Here is a 20518-nt window from a genome sequence, read left to right on the forward strand (position 1 = left end):
ATCCTTAATCTAAGGAAGATTACCTAGAAATAACAGCTACCCTCTTAAATACTTGTCTGGGACAAAGGAGCTATTGCTGAATAGCTCTAAGTAATAATTTGCTAAGAGGCGTTCCGTGTTCTTTCTTCCTCACCTTTCTTCTCAGTATCACTTTACATTTTTCTTATTCGTAATTGCTATACTTTGATCTGTCTGTCTATATGTGTGTTTTAATACTGCTGGTAATTGTTCTGAGTTAGTCTCAAAGCCGTTCGTTCTTCTTGCATATACTTCCTATTATGCTGAAATGGGAAGATCTGATAACACTATATCAGGGAGAAATACTGTGCTGTCAGCCATCTTGGATAATTAAGATAACTAAGATGCAAAAGAAGGCTTTGAACTACAGTAAATTGAAGTTTTATCCCTATTTTGTAATCCTGTTTATGTATACCTTTGTTAAATTTTATGGTCTTTCTTATTTTGATTTTTATTGTACTATGCACCTTCTAATCTTTTCATTGTTAATGCTAAAAAGCATATGAAGCTGTTTTTGATTTCTTGCATACATAACTCAATCTGTATTTTTTTATTACTTGCTAATTATACTTCCCTAAAGCTCATGCTGTAGTATTTTAAGTTTTGTGTGACATGTGATTTAAAGAAAACAACTCTAAGAATCAGTAGCTTCTGATTTCTTTGTAGTAATTACTGAAACATTTATGTTTGTAGTGTTTGAACTGTGTAAATGCTTTTAGAGTACTTCACAAATACTAATGGTTTAAATGATTAAAGCAAAAGTATTCCATAAACGGAAAAAAATGTGGATGTATACAAAATGCAAGGGTTCTTATTGTACCCTGTGAAAATGGTAAAACTTGCAGGTTCCTGTGTGCTTTCTAGGACACTGCAATAGGAATAACACTTTATTTTGTTTTAACATAATTTGTGTTAGTTATCTTGTGTTTGGGAGGACAGACTAAATATTCTAAGATTACTAATAAAATAAAAATATTCTGTATACTCTATACCTGTTCACTATAAAACCAAATCAAAGCTGTGGATTAAAATACTTAAATTATGCTAGAAACTTACAAATATATTTTTGGTCTACTGTTTCTATTAAGAATATAATTAAGTGTCCCAATAAATGCTGTGAAAGTTATAATTTCTGAATACTGATACTGCAAATAAATTCAAAATTAAAAAAAGAAATACACTAGAACAATTCTGGTTTTACTTCTAGCTTACAGTAATAATTACAAAGCATGGGAAAATGTCAGTGTCCTAAGAAACGATATATCTTACTTGTGGTGGTAGCTGGTCAAAGCAGTGTCCCTGTTCTAATACTACATATAAATACTATGTCTCCCCTTCTGAGACAAAACAGCTCTATTTGCAATCAGCTTTTTTCAAAATCAAATTTGCAGCTCTAACTGCAGCTTGAAAAGACTTCTACACTTTGAAAAACTGCCTGTTTTAAATTGCAGGTGCAATGTAGAACAGACATACGTGCCTTGAATAAGAAACAAAAGGCAGATTCTCTGATTCAGTATATACCTTTCATAGATCTGTGAGAGTGAGAAGTCCTGGAAGGCTCCCAGGTCTGCCCACCCGTGGACCGTGTTGCCACAGGGAGTCTTCGGCTGGCACAGAGCTGACATCTTGCAGCTGTGAGTTTAGCAGGAACGCTGGGGTGCAGGAGAGGTGGGAGCCCCACTCTAGGGCTTTCAGGCTGGCAGGCAGCCCCTTCTTCTCCAGCCTGACCACATAGACTGGAGTAGCCCACAAGATGCTTTGATCGGTCCCAAACTTACAGAGAACTTACCTCTGAATTAGGACTGTGACAGATGAGCCCAGGGGAATCTGTAGTGGCTTAAGGCACTGCTACTTCTGGTTGTTTTGCCTGTACCTTTGCCAGAAATAAATGTTGCTGTAACTGTATGTCAGAAGGGAACATATGGCTGAGTCTCTCATGTTCCAGGTTACAGTCTGGCATATGAGTTAAATCCAGATGGAAGTGGGTTTCCACTAGTACTCTGGATTGGGAACTTCAGTGACTCTAGCCTGAGCATGCTTTTGTTTCTGCTGCCTCAGTTTCACAAGCAGTGGTGTTTTGCAAAGGGATGTGCGGGAGAAGGGATGATGCTTAAGCTTCTGTAGTTACTTCAAACATCAGGAGTCAGTCCTTGGACAGGTGCAATTTGCTCTCCACTTAGAATTGCACTTTTTTGGATAAATACTAGTGAAATGTTAATTTGTAAGATTGGAGAAAGGTAATTTTTGTAAATATATATGCATGTGTGTATGTGAATACAGGCACCTATCAAAAAGACAAGATACTGTTCTGAGGTTAGCATTATAAACTTTTTTTGAAGGAAGAACCTTGTACAGTCAGAATTAAGCTTATATTACATTTGAGTATCTTGATGTATAGATTTTTTGGATGTACGCTTGTATTCCTTTCCAGTGTGCAAGGTGGAAGGAGAATATGTGTCAGCATTATTGTGCCTTGAATATGATGCATGTTGCTGAATGCTATTGTTTCCTTGAGAAACCAGCCAACCAAACTAAGGAGAGGTCTGGCAAAAAAAGGCTTTGGAGTCTTTTTTTCTAGAATATTTTGAAATAACGCATAGCTTATTGATTTTGTTTCTCAATCAGGTTCTGAGGGTTTTTTTCCCCCCATTTCTTAAGATATAAGGCAAAAGTACAGCAAGCAAATGAGGGACTAATTCTAAAAGAAATTGGATTTGTTACCTTCTAGAGCAAGTTAAAAAGGGAAAACTTGCAGGGAAAGCCTTCTTGAAACTGAGCTAATTTTAAGGATGCTTTGTAATTCTCTCTTATTACCAGCCTCCCTTAGGTGTATTATCTGTAATTTGTACCTTGCTCCATTTATTTAGTTATTCCTTGAGTCCATCTAGCAGGAAGAAAAGAACTGTTATCCCTGTTTTACAATAGGTGAATGAAGGCGGGGAGAGACTAATGAGGTTTCATGGGTTGTCTGTGGCAAAGCACAAAGATGAGCCTAGACTTCCTGTGGCCAATCTGATATCTTATTCACTGGATGCTGAGTGACTGAACTGTTAAGAAATGACCTTAAACAGACTGCATTGTACGTTATTGATATATCTTGACAGAAGTTTTCATTAAATCTTCTCCATACCCTTTCTCAAGTTAAAGCAGTAATTAATTTGGTGTTAGGTGTAAAATTTCTAATCTGATAATAGCAATTTCCTCCATAGCTGATTTGCTGTATATCAGAAGGACAAAACATTTTTTTTCTTTATTTTTCTTCTCTACAAGTGGTGATCAGCAACCCTCAATGTTTGTTTTTCTTTATTAAAAAAAAAAAAAACTATTTCAGAAAATGTAGGAATTGCATCTCTTCCACCAAGAGTGCGTATCTTTGGAATGTGGTCTGTTTCCTGCTCCTCAAATGAGTTCTTCACATTTGCTGCACTGGTGCTTACATGACTTTCGATCAGCTGTAAATTCAATGAAGAGACAGGCAAACCGAATATTCTGAAAAATACCTTCATTTGGACTATACTTCTATCATAATCACCCTTTTCAAAATACAGTTTTCTAATTATAAAACTGCAAGTTTTCCTAACTTCATATTATATTAACTGTCAACAAATCTTATACATAAAATATCTTTGGATAAAATGGTCCTTCGTATCCTTTTGTTCTTTTCCTTTTTCTGGATTTAAGCATGTATGCGCACAGGCATGCAGGTACTTTTCTTTTTTTGCCATAAGTTTTATTACAATAATACTGAATATATTATCTTTTGCTATTGTTATGGCAGTTACTAGTTCATTGCTTACTTCATTCAAATTCACATTAATACAACATTAATACAAATGAACTAATCTTGATTAATATATAAAAATATAAAGAAAGTGTAGACAATATCCTTGTTTCCTTGTTTGAGTCACACTTAACATCAAGATTGCTAAGAAAAAGCAACATCCTCTTTAAGTTAGTAATATTACTAAAGAAAATAGCTTATTTATTATTCTGCAAAAATAATAAACCATAGACCAGTTCTTCAGCTGCTCGATGTGCTAACCTTATTGCAGTGGCAGATTTTTCTTGCAGCTGAGAAATTTTCAGTAATTTGAATATATAAAGCATAAAGGAAAACTTGTTCTCCTTTTCAGAAATGTTTACTAACACTAGTAAGTAAATGTTTGGTGGCAGTAGACATCTGTCATGGTAATTTCGCTGCGTTTCTGTTTTTATTGTTAGAAGTCAGCAGCCCTTGTTCTCATTCCTCTTTCTCCCCATGTCCATTGCCCCATGTCCATGTCCATGCCCTGCTGTTACACTGCTAATACTAAGCCCATTTGTTAGGACTCTTCTGCAGCTTTCTGTGGGCATGGGGGCAAGGAGTGACTTTCACTCCAATAGGTATCTGATTTACTTTAGGTTTAAAATTGTATATACTGTACAATCTATAGAAAGCTTCTGTTCCCCTTTTAGAGCTTTAAATGTAAGCTGTGTATCTGCTTTTTATGTCCACCTCTGCTTCTGGTGTGTTCTGCTGGATTGTGAGGTGTTAAATTCTGAGCTCTGGTAACTATCGTAATGTCTCATACACAACATTATGTGATGTGAGAACAAAAGCCCAAAGTTTTTACAGCTGGAAACATGGCCTTTTTTGCTAGAATTGGCAAAAGAGGACAAGAGTCCCAAACTTTCAAATCCTACTAGGTTGATCACTAACCACCTTTGTCTTGGAGGAAGCATTGCCTGCTGTGAACATGGAAATAGTATTAGTGTGTAGTGTTTTCAGTAATGTACTGTAAAGTTAGAGAGTCACTGATACTACTCCTTAAAATAACAAAGTGAGGGAGGGGGCGATGCGCTAATATGACTGAATAGGTTCCTACACTTTTTTGTATCTGGGGTTTATTTTCTTTAAAATACACAGGACATTGCTGTAAAATATAGCATCCTAGTATTATCAACTTTTCAAAACTGTTTCTCTAGCTAGTAGCAGAAGATATATTCTCTTCCTTGTGCCTCCAGTCTGTCAGAGAAACCTAAGTGGACATTTAAGCAGTTAGCAAATTTAAAGCAACGTTAGCTTAGTCTTGAAAAGGAAACTTTCTGCACTGGTAATGGTGACTTTCCTTTTTAGCAAAGCTGCAATATTTCTGGAAGAAAAGCATACTTGAGCTTAAATGGTGGGATCTGTATATTCAGGTCTGTTGTAAAACTCTTCATTCTTTCAGATAGCTTGCACAGAGGAGGTGCTACCACAGTCTGAACTCATTATGTGGAAAGATGCAAGTTCATATTAGAGCTAATGGGGTTGAAATGCAAGTTGAACTCTATCCTATGGGAAATAAGTAAGGCCTTCCTTTTGGAGTGAGTGTTTCTGTACTGTAGTTACAGAAACTTAGAGACAACTACATTAGCTTCACGGACCCTGTCTCAGCTCAGCTGCAGCCACCTCAGTGCAGTCTACCTTCCTCTGCTTTTGTTCATGTGGTTTTACTAGTATGTAAACACCAGTTCAGAGATTCTTCTATGTTAAAATTCTTAAGCAAACAGAAGGTAAGGGATGGTCTCCTGGGCAAGGTGATTCTACTTGAGCTCAGTGGGAGTAACTAGCATCCAGCACAGCACTTGTTAATTTGTACTTGAACTTCTAATAAGCAAGTGATGGGCAGCCTTTTATTGTTACAAATAAAAATACATGCCAAGATTAAGGCTGTATGTGTGTGTATGTATATACTCTCTGATTTTATTTTGACAGGACTCTTTTGATCCTACTATGCAGTTGCACCTTGTTCATCAAGCCCCGTGTACCATTCCTCCTTACCTCTCAAAAAATGGATCAAGTCTTGGAGATTTGCTAATAGGCTTCTTCAAATATTATGCCACAGAATTTGAGTAAGTATTAAACTCATCTTAGCATTTTAAAATATGTAAAATTTTGCTTTCTTCTGTGTGATGCATCAACATTTTAATTCCCTTGAAGAGGAAAGAACAGCAGCATTGCAGAAGTGATAACTGACAAAGAAAGGAAACAAGTGAAAGGATTTGAGGACAGTGGGAATGCTGATATAAAGTGTTCTCTAAAGTTCTTTGATTAGCCAAGGTGCTTTATTCTGCAAAATAGCTGCCAAAAGTCAGATAGCTCTGTCCTTCTGAAATAGCTTTTTTTTTTTTTTTTTTATATTACACTGTTTTAAAACTGCATATCCCTGTGCAAGAAAGATCTGCTCTTAGTTTTAGTTTAAGGTATTGCTTATGTTCTGGAATTACTTGAACCCTAATAGCCGCACGTGTGTTCCATCACCCCAAGTCAGTGGAGATAATTGATCAGATGACTACTTACTTTAACCGTACTAGACGTGAACATAGACCATTTTTAGTGAGGAATTCTCCCGTGTCTAGGTGGATCACTAACCTTGTTGGTTTACTAGAATTTGAGTTTAATTTTGGCATCTGGACTTTCTTGTGAAAGAGGAATGGAAGACAGAGCAAGTTGTGAGGGAATCTGAGGAAAACCATAGATTATGAACGTTTTACCAAATTGTCAGTTGAGAATCTCTTAAAAAGATTGCTTGTGCATATACAGCGTTAGATGGTTGTATTTAAATAAGCTTAAAGGTTGCCTTAAAGACCTTGCTGTTGAGGCCATTGATTCATACATGTCACTGTCCATTTTGTGTATGTTCACCATAACTGTTCCCTGGAAGGAGAACAAAATGCATGACTGCTAATAATATTTATTATCATTTTTTGTAGTGTTCATATTTTACTTCAGTGTAAGGAATGAATGATCGTGAAATCCTTGAAAGCAAACGTCACTGGGGTGTGCACTGCATGTGGATTTTGTAGCTTAAATCCATATGGCCTGTGGCAATTCATGAGCTAACTGCACTTTGTGCATGCTTAAACCTGATCTTAAGAGAGATATTCGTATAAAGGGCTTTACTTTAACAAGTTCTACAGATAAGATCTTTTGTTCTTACAGTTTCGTTTGGGTTGTTGTCCAGGTGCTGTTTGCTAAACACACAAATTATACGATATTGCTATGCAGTCCTTAAATTAGGAACGTGAGGATGTCCTTTTATGTAGGATACTAGCTACATCCCTTGCTACCCATACATATAACGATCTGTTAATCTCTTCCTATCAGGAAGTGATCTATTTAGTAAATATTTTTCTGAGAGGGAGGAAGTTTCTGGTTTGCCTGGGCAAACTAGCCAGAAAGGTCTTGTCCAAATGCTGGAAAAATGTCCAGTTTGACTCTCCTGGTTCATGATGTGCTTGTCAACATATAGTCAGGAGCAGATTTCTGTGTAAATTGGGAGCTGGTCCCTGTATACTGTTACTTAATTTTTTTATTTTATTTATTTTTTGGCCTGCTGTTCATACTTCCTAGTATATCCTCAATGTCTAAGAATGACAACACTGCAGTATCATGACTTGAACTGATGGTAATCCCTGAATATTATTTTCAGCAATTATCATCATCTAAGGAAAAGATGTTACTTAAATTCCTCCTCAGAGCCATGGAGGAGCTTCTGGTTTAAAAAACAAAACAAACAAAAAAAAGGCTGAAAAGATTGAGGGGCTTAGTGTAAGTATAGAAGGAGAAGAAAAGAGAATCAAAAGGCCTTTAGAGCCTTTAAAGAAGACTGGAATGCAAATGAAGATTTGAGGGCATGGATACGAAAACCCACTAGAGGATAAATTTAGGTAACTAGAGAATGGCAGTAAGATAGTTGCTGAGGTCAAGAGAAGAAAATATTAAAAAAAAAAAAAACCAAAAACAAACTGTGTACACTTTGCCAGTTTTTCCAACATGAACTACATGTTAAATATTTAAACTTTTGACTAGTGATATTATGCTACAAAAGCTGTAGAAAATACTATTAAAATTCCCGTATTGAGAATGCTATATAGCTGAGAAGTCATATAAGGAAATGACACACCTAATGCAGCAACCTATATTATTTTTAGCTAATTTTGCTATGGAGTAAAACTTAATGAGTTTTTCTTGGCCATCGCCATCTCTATATCCCTGATAACTTTAAACCCTCTTTGAAAGGAGCAGGGTGCAGGTCTCGAAGATACCAGAGTTCCTGAAAGTTTTAGGAAATTTGATAATTGGATGGAGGAGAGAAACCCAAATTAGTGCCCATGCTCAGGAGAAGACAGGCAGAACATGGTGTTTAAATATTTGCACTTGTCTGATAGCCAGCCACTGAGAACAAATATAGCTCCAAGCTATCTGTAGTGTACATTATCTTTGCTTTGAGGTTGCTGATGGAAACATGTTGTGGGGGATAGAATTATTATTAGAGGTGGGAATGAGAATGAAATACACGGGACACAGGGCTCTGTTCTGCTTTTTGTGGAACTAGTATTTTACTCCAGAAGATGTAAAATATTTTCATTGCTGTAATCAATAATTTTATCGTTCTTTGCTTTTCCTGTAAAACAGTTACTAGTGTCTTTTTTATGTGCAAAATTTTTGAGATTATATCCCAAATAACATTATTTTTGATAAAATTATTGATTACAGCAATGAAAATATTTCACATGTTCAGGAGTTAGGCCACATTTAAATGACCTGCACTGTGCCAGTGAACTTTCACTATTGAATTGCTATGTTTGATAAAAAGATTACTAAAGAAAATACTGCAATATTCATACAAGTGACTTTTGTAGATTCCTATCTATGAAGTACGACACAGCACTGCAAGGTTTGATATACAGGATGTGTTTTGCTGAAAGAACAGCATGCGGTCAAGAACGATCAGATAATGTCATCATTTGTGATCATCATTTTGGACAGAATGAGTCATTGAAGTTACCTGCCTGGAATGCTTAACGGATCACCTATTTGCATATATTGGCTGGGAAGATGGAGATATGTTGTTTTAAATTTCTCCCTCAGCCTAACAAAGGCCAGTAGGTATTTCAGTTAAAATCTGTATGTTATCTTACTTGATGTAAATGGCAGAAAACGAGTAGGGCACAAAGGAAGACACATGCTGTGCAGCCTTAAACAAGTTTATCTCCTTGTGTTTTCCCTTTTTGCTATTTTATCCGCTTCATTTATTTAGACTATAAGCTCTTTCAGAGGAGATTGCTGATTGCCATGTATTTACACAATGCCCCATCCCACAGTCCTGCTCTGGGTTTTTTGCTATCTGTATAGAAAGCAGCTTTTCTCCCCTTCATAAGTTATCACCAATGTTATTTGGTAATTTGGATTTTTTGTTGGACTTAGACACCACATCTGGCAAAGCTTAAACAATTTGCCAGCATGGTTGTATAACTAGCCTGCCACAGAGTTCAAGTCTTGAAGTCTGCATAACGTTTCACATGATTCAGCAGGCTAAAAGTGTGCTTTTAGCACTGTTTTAGCTTTCAGTGTTTCACGTTATCAGAGCTCTGCTGATTATCCAGCAAATCTGAAAAAGTATAAAAATGTATGGAGGGATTCTCCAAAGAAAATGTTTGGAAGCTTGTCCCATGTTTACCAGGCCCCCTTAAGAGTGAGTGTCTGATTTCACTTGCGCAGCTGTGAGTGAAGGCAGCAGGTTTTCGCTTGGCTGGCTTTTTACAAAGTGAGACCTTGAAGCAAGGCCTTGCTTCTCTGTCCTGAAGATATGGCTAGGGAACTAGAGATTACCATTTGGGCATTTGGGACCCTACTTCTTTGATATTTATTGTTTTTAAGTTATGTAACAGTTGTTTAAGAGCATTCACTAATGAAGATATATTTGTTTGGATGTGATAGAAAGTCAGTTACATTATCTTGACAAAATATATAGTTGCTCTTAGCTCTCTTCAGGGCAGAATTGGTCAGGTAGTAAAGTGATCATCTTTTTTTAATAGAAATACTAAGTGTATTTGCAATTTTTACCTAGTTTAATGAGGGTATTTATGCGAGTAATTTGAGGTCATAAGAATGCTCAAGAAAACAATACTGCTTGTTTTAACCAAACACAGATCAAATACTCTGCATAACTTTTTACTGGCCTGGGTCTCTCCGATTTCTTAAATTAGGCTTTTAGGCAAAGCAGACGATGTGGACAGTCAGCTGCTTCTGCTCATGATCAATGTTCTGGAGCAGCAGCTCAAGTTTCTTCAATGCTCGAGCCACTTGATTTTGTTTGTTTCTTTTAAGCAATTCATCTTAATTTCTTGTTAACTTGCCTTGATGATAGGTTATTAAAAAGACATGATGGCTTGATGTGCAGCAAAGTATTTGGTACTTCACAGTATTTCTAATTCTCGCAAATGTGGTTTACTTTGGGAATTAAGAGGGAGAGTGATAGATTAGAATGAAAGCTTGCTTTGCTTTGAATCTTTGAATGCTAGAAATGATCATCAATGTCTGTACTATTTTTTATCAAGAGAAATCTAAATATACACAGATGCGTATGAATAAGTGATCTGAGGTATCCTAAAGTATGCTTTATGTGCTGTGTCCTGCAACCTTTTGAAATATCCAAAAAAAAAAAAAAACCAACCCAACCTTATTCGTATTCTTAAATAGTAGAAGAATAATGCATATGTTCTGCTATGGAAGTACAGTTATTCAAACAGCTGACTTTCATAAGTGGCTTTAATCATGAGTTGTTTCCAAACTAATTTGTAGAATCTGTGGGGGCAGATTATTAGCTGGTGTAAACTCTTATCACCATTGACTTAATGGAGTTATGACAGCTGAGCTATGACCTAAGAAGCACAGAATTCTTCCAAATTTATCTGATTGATTTACAGATTGTATTTTGATTTACAGTTGATATTTCCATAGCTGCAGAATGTCAATTATACTCAGCCAGGTTCCTCTCTCTTTGCATTATGGCAAAAGATTCATACTGTCCATACTTTTACGTCCAGTCAGTGGTACATTTAAAAAAAAAAAAAAAAAAAAACACAGTGCTGCTAGCAGCACACTACCCATCTATTTCTAATCATCATCTAGTGGCAGAGGATGGGAGGGGGTGACCCACTTCACATTCATGCCCTTTTGCTGATATGGTAATTTCCTGGTTTAGTTAAGAGCAGCTGGGAACTGGCTGTGCAGGATTGGTTAAGAGCATAAAATTGCAAATATTTTGATTTGGTTTCCATTACTTTTGACATATAGTTGTGCCAAGCACATGTATCATAAAGATTTCCCTCTAAACTGTACTGCTGTTTCCTCTTTGGTAAGATCACTTCGTATGTTTTTGCTATTATAAAATTGTACGCAGAAAGTAGGTTATCTTCAAATGTGTATTTGTTGCACTGACATTACAGCTGTAGAGGATCTAAATTGTAGCATATACAAAGTATAAATGCTTTCTAGTAAGTTCCTTGCAGCAGGAATGCTGACCTGTAAGCATGCTATCTTTATATTGACTCATCGAATACTTTGTAATGGAATTCAGTAAGTAACTTCATCTGCACTTAAATTTGTTATCTTCCTTTCTCCCCACAGAAAATTCTGAAAGATAGATTTACAAAGTTCTGATTTCTTTTGAATTTAGAAAAAAATGTAGGTTTACATTCTAAAGTTGACATTGTTTTTTGAAAAAATTATGCTGTCATGAATGTAGGCTACTCATGGAAACCTGTGGAAACTTTCTATTTTGAAGATATCTTCATAAATGTCTGTTTGTGGAAAAATGTTTCTCATTTCCTACCCATCATTCCTTACTCATATTGTGAAGATTAATTTGTTACACTCTGTTACAGATTATTATAAAGTACTGTGCTATTCAGGATTATGACATAGCAGTTTTACATCTTTTTAAAGTAAACTGATGCTACTCATTCAGAATCAAAAGTTTCTAAGGTCTGTAAACTGTTTTCCTTTTCCCTAGTTGGAGCCATCAAATGATTTCAGTTCGTGAGGCCAAAGCTATTCCAAGACCTGATGGTATTGAATGGAGAAACAAATTTATTTGTGTAGAAGGTAAAATGTAAAGCTGCATCATCATTTTTAACGGTTAAGACCCTAAACACCTGAATCTGTCACTTGGACTTTACCTCAATCACATTTTAATAGTGAACACATGACACTTTTGTAGAAAACTGGGTGTTACCAATGTGGATTGTTTTGCAGTTATGTAACAGAGTCTCTCTAAAAACATTTGAGAAGGAAGCTTTAAGTTCTATAGTGTTTAAAAATAGTGCTCCTGACCTTTTCTTGAAGAGGGCTCATTGCCCTGTTACTTTTGGAACAGGGATCAGGACTTTGAGAAGGAATGGCCTTTATGACAGTAATGTGTGTTTTGCTGTTCTATAAAAATAGTTTTCAGTTTTGCCAAGTTTAACAAGCTTCTGCAAAAAGACAGTGGGCACATATTTAGATTCCTCTCTAAGAATGTATCTTTGTTCTAATAATGCTCTGGTGTCTCAAGTTCTAGCAGTGACCAATTGTGCATATGTTGATCCCTTTGTGGGCACTATTTTTGACTGGCTTATGAATGTACAGTCTCCACAGTAACTATATGATGTTCCCCAGAACTAGAGGGGTAAACCTAGGCTTCCTTTTGGAGTTGCAGCTCTCGGGCATCTTAGCTGAGGTCAGAGGGGAGAACGAAAAGAAAAGCAGGAAGGGGACTGGGCGCTACAGTGTAAAACAGTTAACACAAGCAAGTAAGAAAGTGAGAGTAAGCAAGCAAGCGAGTGAGTAAGCAAGTGAGAATCAGAAGGCAGCAGGTGAAGGGAAATTGGTTGGACCATGGATGAGGAACCACGGTGGAGTGGGAGCAGAATTAGAACAGTGGCTTAGGACACAGAGGTGAAGAGGAAAGGTCTGAAAGGACGGAGGGAGCCTCAACCCTGGGTCTCAATGGGAGACTCGCTCAGGATCAGGAGATCAAGAGTAAAGTTTTAGGATAAATGAGGATTGGAACTTGAAGAGGAGCCAAATGGTATGGGAAGAATTGTTAGAAACTGGGCAAGTTGTGGGGGGAATAAGGCAGAAGCCCAGTGGTTAGACACAAACATTCCTCAGAGTTCTTGGGGGTGCATGTGTGTGTATGCACACAATTTCCTCCATTAGTGCTGCTCTTTGCAGAGAATAATTACCTACTGGTGAAGTCAGTTATTCTGTGGAGTAGAGCTATCCAACTTAGCTGTAATCATATGGATGAGAGTGCGAAGCCATATGGTAGAATTTCTGTTCTTTGTCTTCTGGAAAAAAATGACTACCAGTCATAGGGAAAAGTACACTGAAAGCTGTTAAAAAGATTGAGGTGGCAAAGTCAAGTGTGCAGAGTTAAGAAATGTGAGAAATAAAGAGTATCTGCACAGCCGAAGTGAATCGGGGTAGCGTAGTGCAGACATTGCCAAGGTACCGCCGTTCTGAATGTGGGAGGTGGCAATGTTCTGCAGCTGTGTCTGCTGCTCTCACATGGTGCTGGGCCGGGCTGGTGTAGGGGGCTGTTTTAGTCTCTCTCTCTCTCTGGACATTAGAAAGTGGCTGAATAATTAGGGCTTTCTTCCATTTGGTTGGAAAATAGAATCTCAGCACAGAAATTAGGCATTTAAGGATTTGTATTAAATCTGCTTGTTTACATATAACGTTTTCTTATGAGTGCTTTTTCCATTTGAACTATTGAAGAAGCAAATACCTATAGTTGGCACATCTGATTCTTTCCTGTTACCATGTGCTTCCAGACTTTATTAGCAGGTTTAATCCTTACATATCAAGTTTTTATTAATAAATATGAAGTGGAAAATTAGATTTCCTATTTCAACTCAGAGCAGGTTCTATCTCTATAACAGCTGCGAAGATGAACTAGTTTAACAGAAAGCATATAGATAAACTTCTCTGTCCTGTGAGGAAGAGAAGCTTTTAAAAGCTAGCTAAACATATTGACATATTCTAGTTTTCAAGTTTTTATCAGATTTTTAGTGGACTAAAATTTCAGTAATTGTTTTTACTTATTGCATGTTATTAAAAAAATATATTTTTAAAATATATGGTAGTAGATCATAGAAATCTGCCTGCAAGTTGCCATAATTCTACATGTAGCACTATATTTAAGCTTGTTGGGGAAAAAAAGTTGTATTCTGTTTTAATTTCTTGTAATGTGCCTTAATAATGATTCTCACTTGCATTTCTGCTGTTTGAGAAACAAATGTAGTATGGATGCTTTTTTCAGATACTTTAGGATATGGCAAGCTACTACCATTATGGGGATACCAAGGACGCTGCTTTTAGCAAACGTCTGGGAACATCTCTCGTCAGAAGCTCTAAACTGCTAGTGACTATTCTGGTTTTAGTCTAACTCTTATCTATTTCAAAAAATATCGTATGTTCTCCTTTTGGAAAAAAAAAAAGAGTTTAGAAAAGCTAGAAACTTGGCAGTTCTGTAAGACAATTCATTGACAGTCATTTAGGGAAAACTGTCTGTGCTGTGCCTGATTGGTGCCTGTATGCATAAATCTTTCAGCTCCATGAGAATTTAATTCACGTTAAGTTAAATTCCTTTCTAAAAATAATTCTTCAGACCTTGTTTTGCTGCTGTTTTGAAATTTTATGGCTTCCTGTATTTTTGTTTGGGAAGCTGATCCCCTTCCTTCAGGGGTATCATAGTGTTGAAGTTGTTTCACTTTTCTTTTAATTCTGTGTGGAAAAAAATAACTTATGAGAGAGTCTTACTGTCCTGATGCTTAGAAAATGTTAGGAGTGTAAAAAGTTGTTGATGGCAAAATTATTCTTGCTACGTTCCAGGGAATGAGTTTGTCTTTTGACAGTTGGTAAATATGCCTGAAGAATAAAGGGAAGATGATGTGAGTCAGCTTTTGTGGCTGGGAAGAGAGCCTTTTCTTTTTTCCCCACTGTCAGTTTTAGAAGACTGTGCAGCTTTGCACTTGTTACTCTCAGAAAGTATTTCTTTGATACAACATTAAATGCATAAACATCCTAGCATTAAAGAAACAATCAACATCAAATATAATAAATGTGGAAGGAATGCTCTACTGCTTCACATGGTAAGGGATATGGAATTCTTAGCAGCAGTAGGTCATTTTATTTGATTGCTGGTATTCTGCTCCAATGTGATGCTTCAGTATATGATGCACTCTAAAGTAAAATAAATCTGCCTGTAAACATCCACTAAAATACTTAGCAAGTACTTTGAAGAAAAACCTTCCAGAAATATGCTAAATGCAACATTTATTGCTTGGAACAATCTCCTTGATTGCGAATTTAAATAGCATTCAGTATTAAAAGCCCACTGTCATGAAACATGTTCCAGATTTGAGTCCCAGTCTCCATAATGTCAAAATCCCTTCTGATGTCTTTTAATGCTTTATTTCACTCTATATGTCTCTATCTAAATAAAAGGAATTCATAACCAACTGAATGTAAGAGTTACCTGACTTAGCAAAGACTCCTGTTGTTCCCTGGCCCTTAAGGACTTCCATGCGTTCTGCCAGTGTGAAATATGCTGCATGTTATTTAAGCATTTCTCTAGTAAGGCAAGAAAAGACTGTATAAAATCTGTTTTGCAGTGCATTGTAATGAATAGTCTCTGCATCATAATTCTTTAGTATCTGTTTATTTACTGTAATGTAGGCAACCATGTGAGTAGCAAGGAGTACTTTTAAATCTGTCAATATAAAAAAAAAGTTCCAAAGTACTGATTATGCTGGCAAAAAGTGCATGAACATCACATAAATTTTTGGTTCATTGGAAACAGAAAAGGAAAGTCTCAAAATTGTCAACTTATGAATAGATAATGTAGGATAGATTTGAATTGATAACATACATATTTTTTAACTAGTTAATACTTTTTACGTAAAAAGTTGTAAATATTTTACTAAACTTTTTGTATTTCACTGAGAAGATGTTGAATGAGATAAATCTAAAGTGGACAGTTCCAAGAGGGGAGTATGTGCAGTAAAGTTGCAAAACATTGTAATAGGCAAAATCATATTCTGATATGTCATCTCAAACTATTAAGCAGTCACAGATAATTACAGATGCATGAATTCAGCACAGCCATAGCGTGCTTTGATGGAAATAATCTGATTTTATTGCAACTTACATTAATATTAGTGTGTTCAGGGTCTGGGGGTTTTGGGGGAGGAATGAATAGTATGTTATACATAGAGATGCAGAAGCAAAGCAGAATAAGCTGCCAAAAACCCTCTTGGGATGTAATATGTTGACTTCTCTGTTTTTTCTGCCTGATTACTTGCTCAGTGAAGACAGCTTAATGCTAGTGTTCTTAACACTTAATGTTTGTGTTTGATCTTGCAGAGCCTTTTGATGGGACAAACACAGCTAGAGCTGTACATGAAAAACAGAAGTTTGACATTATCAAAGATGAATTTATGAAGGTAAAAATTGCGTCCACTTTAATTTTTCCAGGCACTTTGGTCTTCAAGATATTTGTGTGAATGGTGGTCAGTGAACCTGCCTGTTTCTGATGGTATGATTGCTTTTATAATTTGTTTTTTTGTACATATGCATATATGTGTGTGTGTGTATTTATATGTGTATATATATACAAGAATTTATTCTGAAAAATTTTGAGGATAACTATATAGCAAAAGTATTTATTAATGTCTGTATGCCATTAAGAATCTGGCTGAAATGGTCGTTAAAATAGTAAACCTTTTGTCTCAGAATTATCGATTTTACACCTGAAAATATTTTAATAACTGTCGATAGCTTTAGAATCACAACTTTATCTGCGTTCATTATTTCAAAACTGTATATGTGTGTCTGTCTCCTAATTTGTTGGAAGCATTCCATTTCCCAACAAAAAGAAGGAAATGAATGCCAGATATTTGCAACAAAACAAATGTCTTTATATAGTTGGAAAAGAGTAACTTTTTGCTTTGCAGTTCTGTTCAGAAAAGTTACCTGGTAATTTGGGTTCACAGTCTGTGAAATCAGAGTGAACTCTCTTTTCAGAGTTCTCAATTAAAAAATTGGTTTTAAAGCTGTGTGGCTTTTGGAGGGGGGAGGGGAGGAAGGGGGGAAGTCCTAGCAGTTTTTTAGTTCAAAATATCTGGAAGCCTAATGCTAGCGTATTATGGTCATGAAAACATTTCCTCCTTATTAGGAACCATAAGGAATGACAGTTGCTTAAAACAAGTACTTATGAATGTCTTACACTTTTTTTTTTTTTTTTTTTTTGGTAAAGGAATCTGTTTGTCTCGTTGCCATTGAGAGCTGATTCTTCCCGTGAGGGGATTTCATTACACATTGTGGTTAAAAGGAATTCTGCATAAAGATGGGAGGTTCAGTGCAATTATTTGCAGGTTCATGGCCTGATATGACAGAGTTGTTCTGGAATCCAGGACAGAATACAGAAATTGGGAATAACCTATTTTAAAGACACACTTATAGGCTCTGGAAATGTCAGAGGATAACTTCTTATTAGGTGCTTTCATATGTGTACATTTGAGACAATTATTTTTCAGGTAGAATATCAATGTAATGCTTAAAGAATATTAACATCTCAGTCTCTGCATATCCTCTGTCCCTTGAAAGGACATGCATTTCTCAATGGTTCATTGCATTTTGTATATCTTTGGATTCTCCCTCCTTAAGAAAGAAATCCCTTTCCAAGAGAGAAAAAGGATCAACCTTTTTTTTGTTTGTTTTTGTGGATCTGTGGGGCTTACTGCTTACAATGGTATTTAAGTATTAATGGCAAAGAAAATTTAGCCTTTTAAAACCTTGTACTTTTTTTTTCCCAGTCTTGGCAGATATTACGAGACAAGAAAGACTTGAACTGTGTATTACCTTTAAGAACAACCATACAGAAAAGATAACCAACTTCTTTCATTTTTCTCCTTATTGGATCCTGCTGAAATAAAGAACAGTATCAAAATGAAGATGCAGTTACCCCCTGGTTTTTTATGACGTGTTTTTTCTCTTTAAACTTTTGTTAAGGAAATGTTTATAAGAAAGATTGCATATTTTATTATTGACATTTGTTAATACAGCTGTTCATTGAAAGATACGTTTTCTGAAAATGCTTGCATTGTTGACTTCTAGAAGAGACTGTTGTGACTCAAAAAGCAGCCCACAGGAATAAATCCATTTTAAGGAAAGTATTGGAATATATTGACTTGTTGTTTCCATAATCTGTGTAATCATTAATTCAGACACATTTAACCATGAAATAAAGGAATTCAGAGCTAAACAATGTATGAGTCTGACTATCCTTAAGGCATTGCACACAATACACACTTCCTGATGAACAGATAGCCTGTGCTTTACATCTGCTTAACGCAGTATGCACTTTTGCTCAACTTGGCACCTTCCAATTTTATTTTCCTTTTACATGGAACAACAAGCAACAGTTTATGAAAATTAAACTAGATTATATTTGGTAGTGTTCTGGATACCAGAAACCATGTAATCTAAACTGGAGTTTTCAAGCAGCAGATCTACTACAAAGAAGTTGAAATAAAAAAATGACAAATCAGTATATGTAAATACTTCATATTCACACAGAATTGTGCAGATACCTTTTAGTGCTTCCTTTTACATATTCGAAGTAGTAGTGATGTCTGCAAACAAACAACCCTTCCCCCCACTACAGTAAGCTGGGCTTTTGTTTTAATTTTGTGTAAATATTTGTAAATTGGTGAGCTACTGTAAATTAAATTTAAATAAGTAATCTTGAAAATTTTAGCTTTTCCAAAAAAAGTTGTGAAACTTCTTTTAGACCTGCTGTAGCACAGTTTGTGCCTCTCATGTATTTGTTATTGAAGACCAATTCATTGTTAAAACTGTACTTATCATTGATGTCAAATTCATATTTTCATTTTTTTAAGTATAATATTTTGTATGGTGTCCAGTGGAATAAAGTTTATATGGAAAATACAGCTTTTTTTCTAGTTTGATGTTATTTTGTATTGGATATTTTAAATATTTCTTATTTCCTATAACTATGTAGAAAAGGAAATGTTGTGTATAGATCAAGGTCCTTTTTAAAAATCATAAACTTCTATATCGCTGTTTTGCACTGCATCTCTGTCTAGGTAAAAATTTCATCCTCTGCTGCTTCTAGTGAGACTCTGAAAGCACTTATAGCAATGTAAAATAACAACAAGCAATGTTGTTTCTTGTGCACAGTTTACTTTTTAATTTATTTCAAATTTTTGAATTTAGAAGTTCTAGAAACTGTAAACTATTTGCCTACTGTGAGGTTGCTTAGTGCGCACACTTGATCGTGGTCTAGTCTAATATTTTGGCTTGCTTTTTAAAATAGCTTCCTTCTACAGTTTAACAGTCTTTTCAGTTTTATCAGAGCCTGGTAATCCACAAAAACGTTCTCATTCCATATATATGTTCCCTCTCACTACCCATCCCCTTCCTAAGGTGGTAGACTTGGTCTCAATGAAACAGTCACTTTATAAATGACCTGTTTTGAGTAAAACGCAGCCAAAGTTTTTAGTACAGTCGTGTCTGGATTCTAAGATGCTCTGGAAGCCCTAGATGGATTTTTATAATATGACCTTCTTTTAAAAGGTGGTGACACTTTGTCTACAAAACTTTCTCTAAATAAGATAAATAGGAAGGGGGGACAGATGTGTTCAAAATTGGGAAAAACTGCATTTTTGAGTGAGCTGGATATGAAGTATGAAACTGTATATGTATGTCTATCTCATAAGACTTTGCATCTGAGAACTTTGCAGCAGAAAGAAAAATAAACATCACCTAAAGGAGTTAACATATCCCACAGTTTAATTTATTGTGCTATGTTTGAAGTTGCTTCTTTGCATCTCTTAAAATAGACAAAAAATTTCTCTCATATCTTCCTGCAGCCTGATAACAATTGGCCTATAGACCCACCAACTGGTTCACCTGGCAAAAGCACGGTGCGGCAGTACTTTCATATGAGGAAGAGCAGTCTGAGTGATTCCAAAAGCAAGTTTTACCAAATCTGATATTGTAGTATTCTGCCCTCAAGCCAAACAAAAGCAGCAGCGCTTTCTGTGGCGATGCCAGACAACTGGAACGACAATCAGTGAATGTAATGAGGCTTGTTATGTGGTGGGCTGTAACTTTTGACAGAAAATATCAGATAGAATATCAGAAGATAAACTGGTTTGGGATGTGGGTGGAGGTTCTACATAGGCTGAAGGTGTTGAGAGAAGATTTAATGACCTAGATTTTTACCTATTCTGGGCAGATATCCAGAGTGAGAAATCCATTAATGGCTATCATAAATCCTAGTGTTAATGCAAAGTTTTCCCTTTCTCCTCAACTTCAAAATAAAAACCTTGGTGTACTCCTGTACTCCCTATAGGGACTTAAGAATAGTTTTCTGGGAGACCTTCTGTAAAAGGTCTGCTTTTCATGGCTGACCATGACAGACGCTGTCTGTGCAAGATGACAGCATTTCTGAGGCTTCTCACTGCTTTAGTTCAGCTCTGTTATTTTAGGAGCAGCTTGGACTAGTAATTTTGGTATTGGTCTTACTTTTATCACTTTTATGATGTCAGAATGATATTTGTCACTTTATATGATGTCAGAAATTGCTAATGTCTCATACAGGATTTTAGGAACTCTCTT

General features: G+C 35.9%; 1 protein-coding gene across 11 annotated transcripts in view; it reads left to right on the plus strand.

Annotated features, from left to right (window-relative positions):
* The window catches only part of TENT2 (terminal nucleotidyltransferase 2), a 45655-nt gene extending 26830 nt beyond the window's left edge, over positions 1–18825 (plus strand). For 8 of the 11 annotated variants that reach the window (XM_068927591.1, XM_068927587.1, XM_068927592.1 and 5 more), the window contains 4 exons: positions 5756–5892; positions 11841–11932; positions 16238–16317; positions 17689–18825. In XM_068927591.1, the coding sequence (XP_068783692.1) occupies positions 5756–5892; positions 11841–11932; positions 16238–16317; positions 17689–17763 (384 nt within the window). In that variant the 3' untranslated portion in view covers positions 17764–18825. Of the gene's footprint in view, positions 1–5755; positions 5893–11840; positions 11933–16237; positions 16410–17688 lie in introns of all 11 variants that reach the window. The other 3 variants (XM_068927593.1, XM_068927590.1, XM_068927589.1) reach the window with 2 other exon arrangements.
* The last annotated feature ends 1693 nt before the right edge of the window (positions 18826–20518 follow it).

This window comes from Struthio camelus, chromosome Z, assembly GCF_040807025.1.
Source record: "Struthio camelus isolate bStrCam1 chromosome Z, bStrCam1.hap1, whole genome shotgun sequence".
NCBI lineage: Eukaryota > Metazoa > Chordata > Aves > Struthioniformes > Struthionidae > Struthio > Struthio camelus.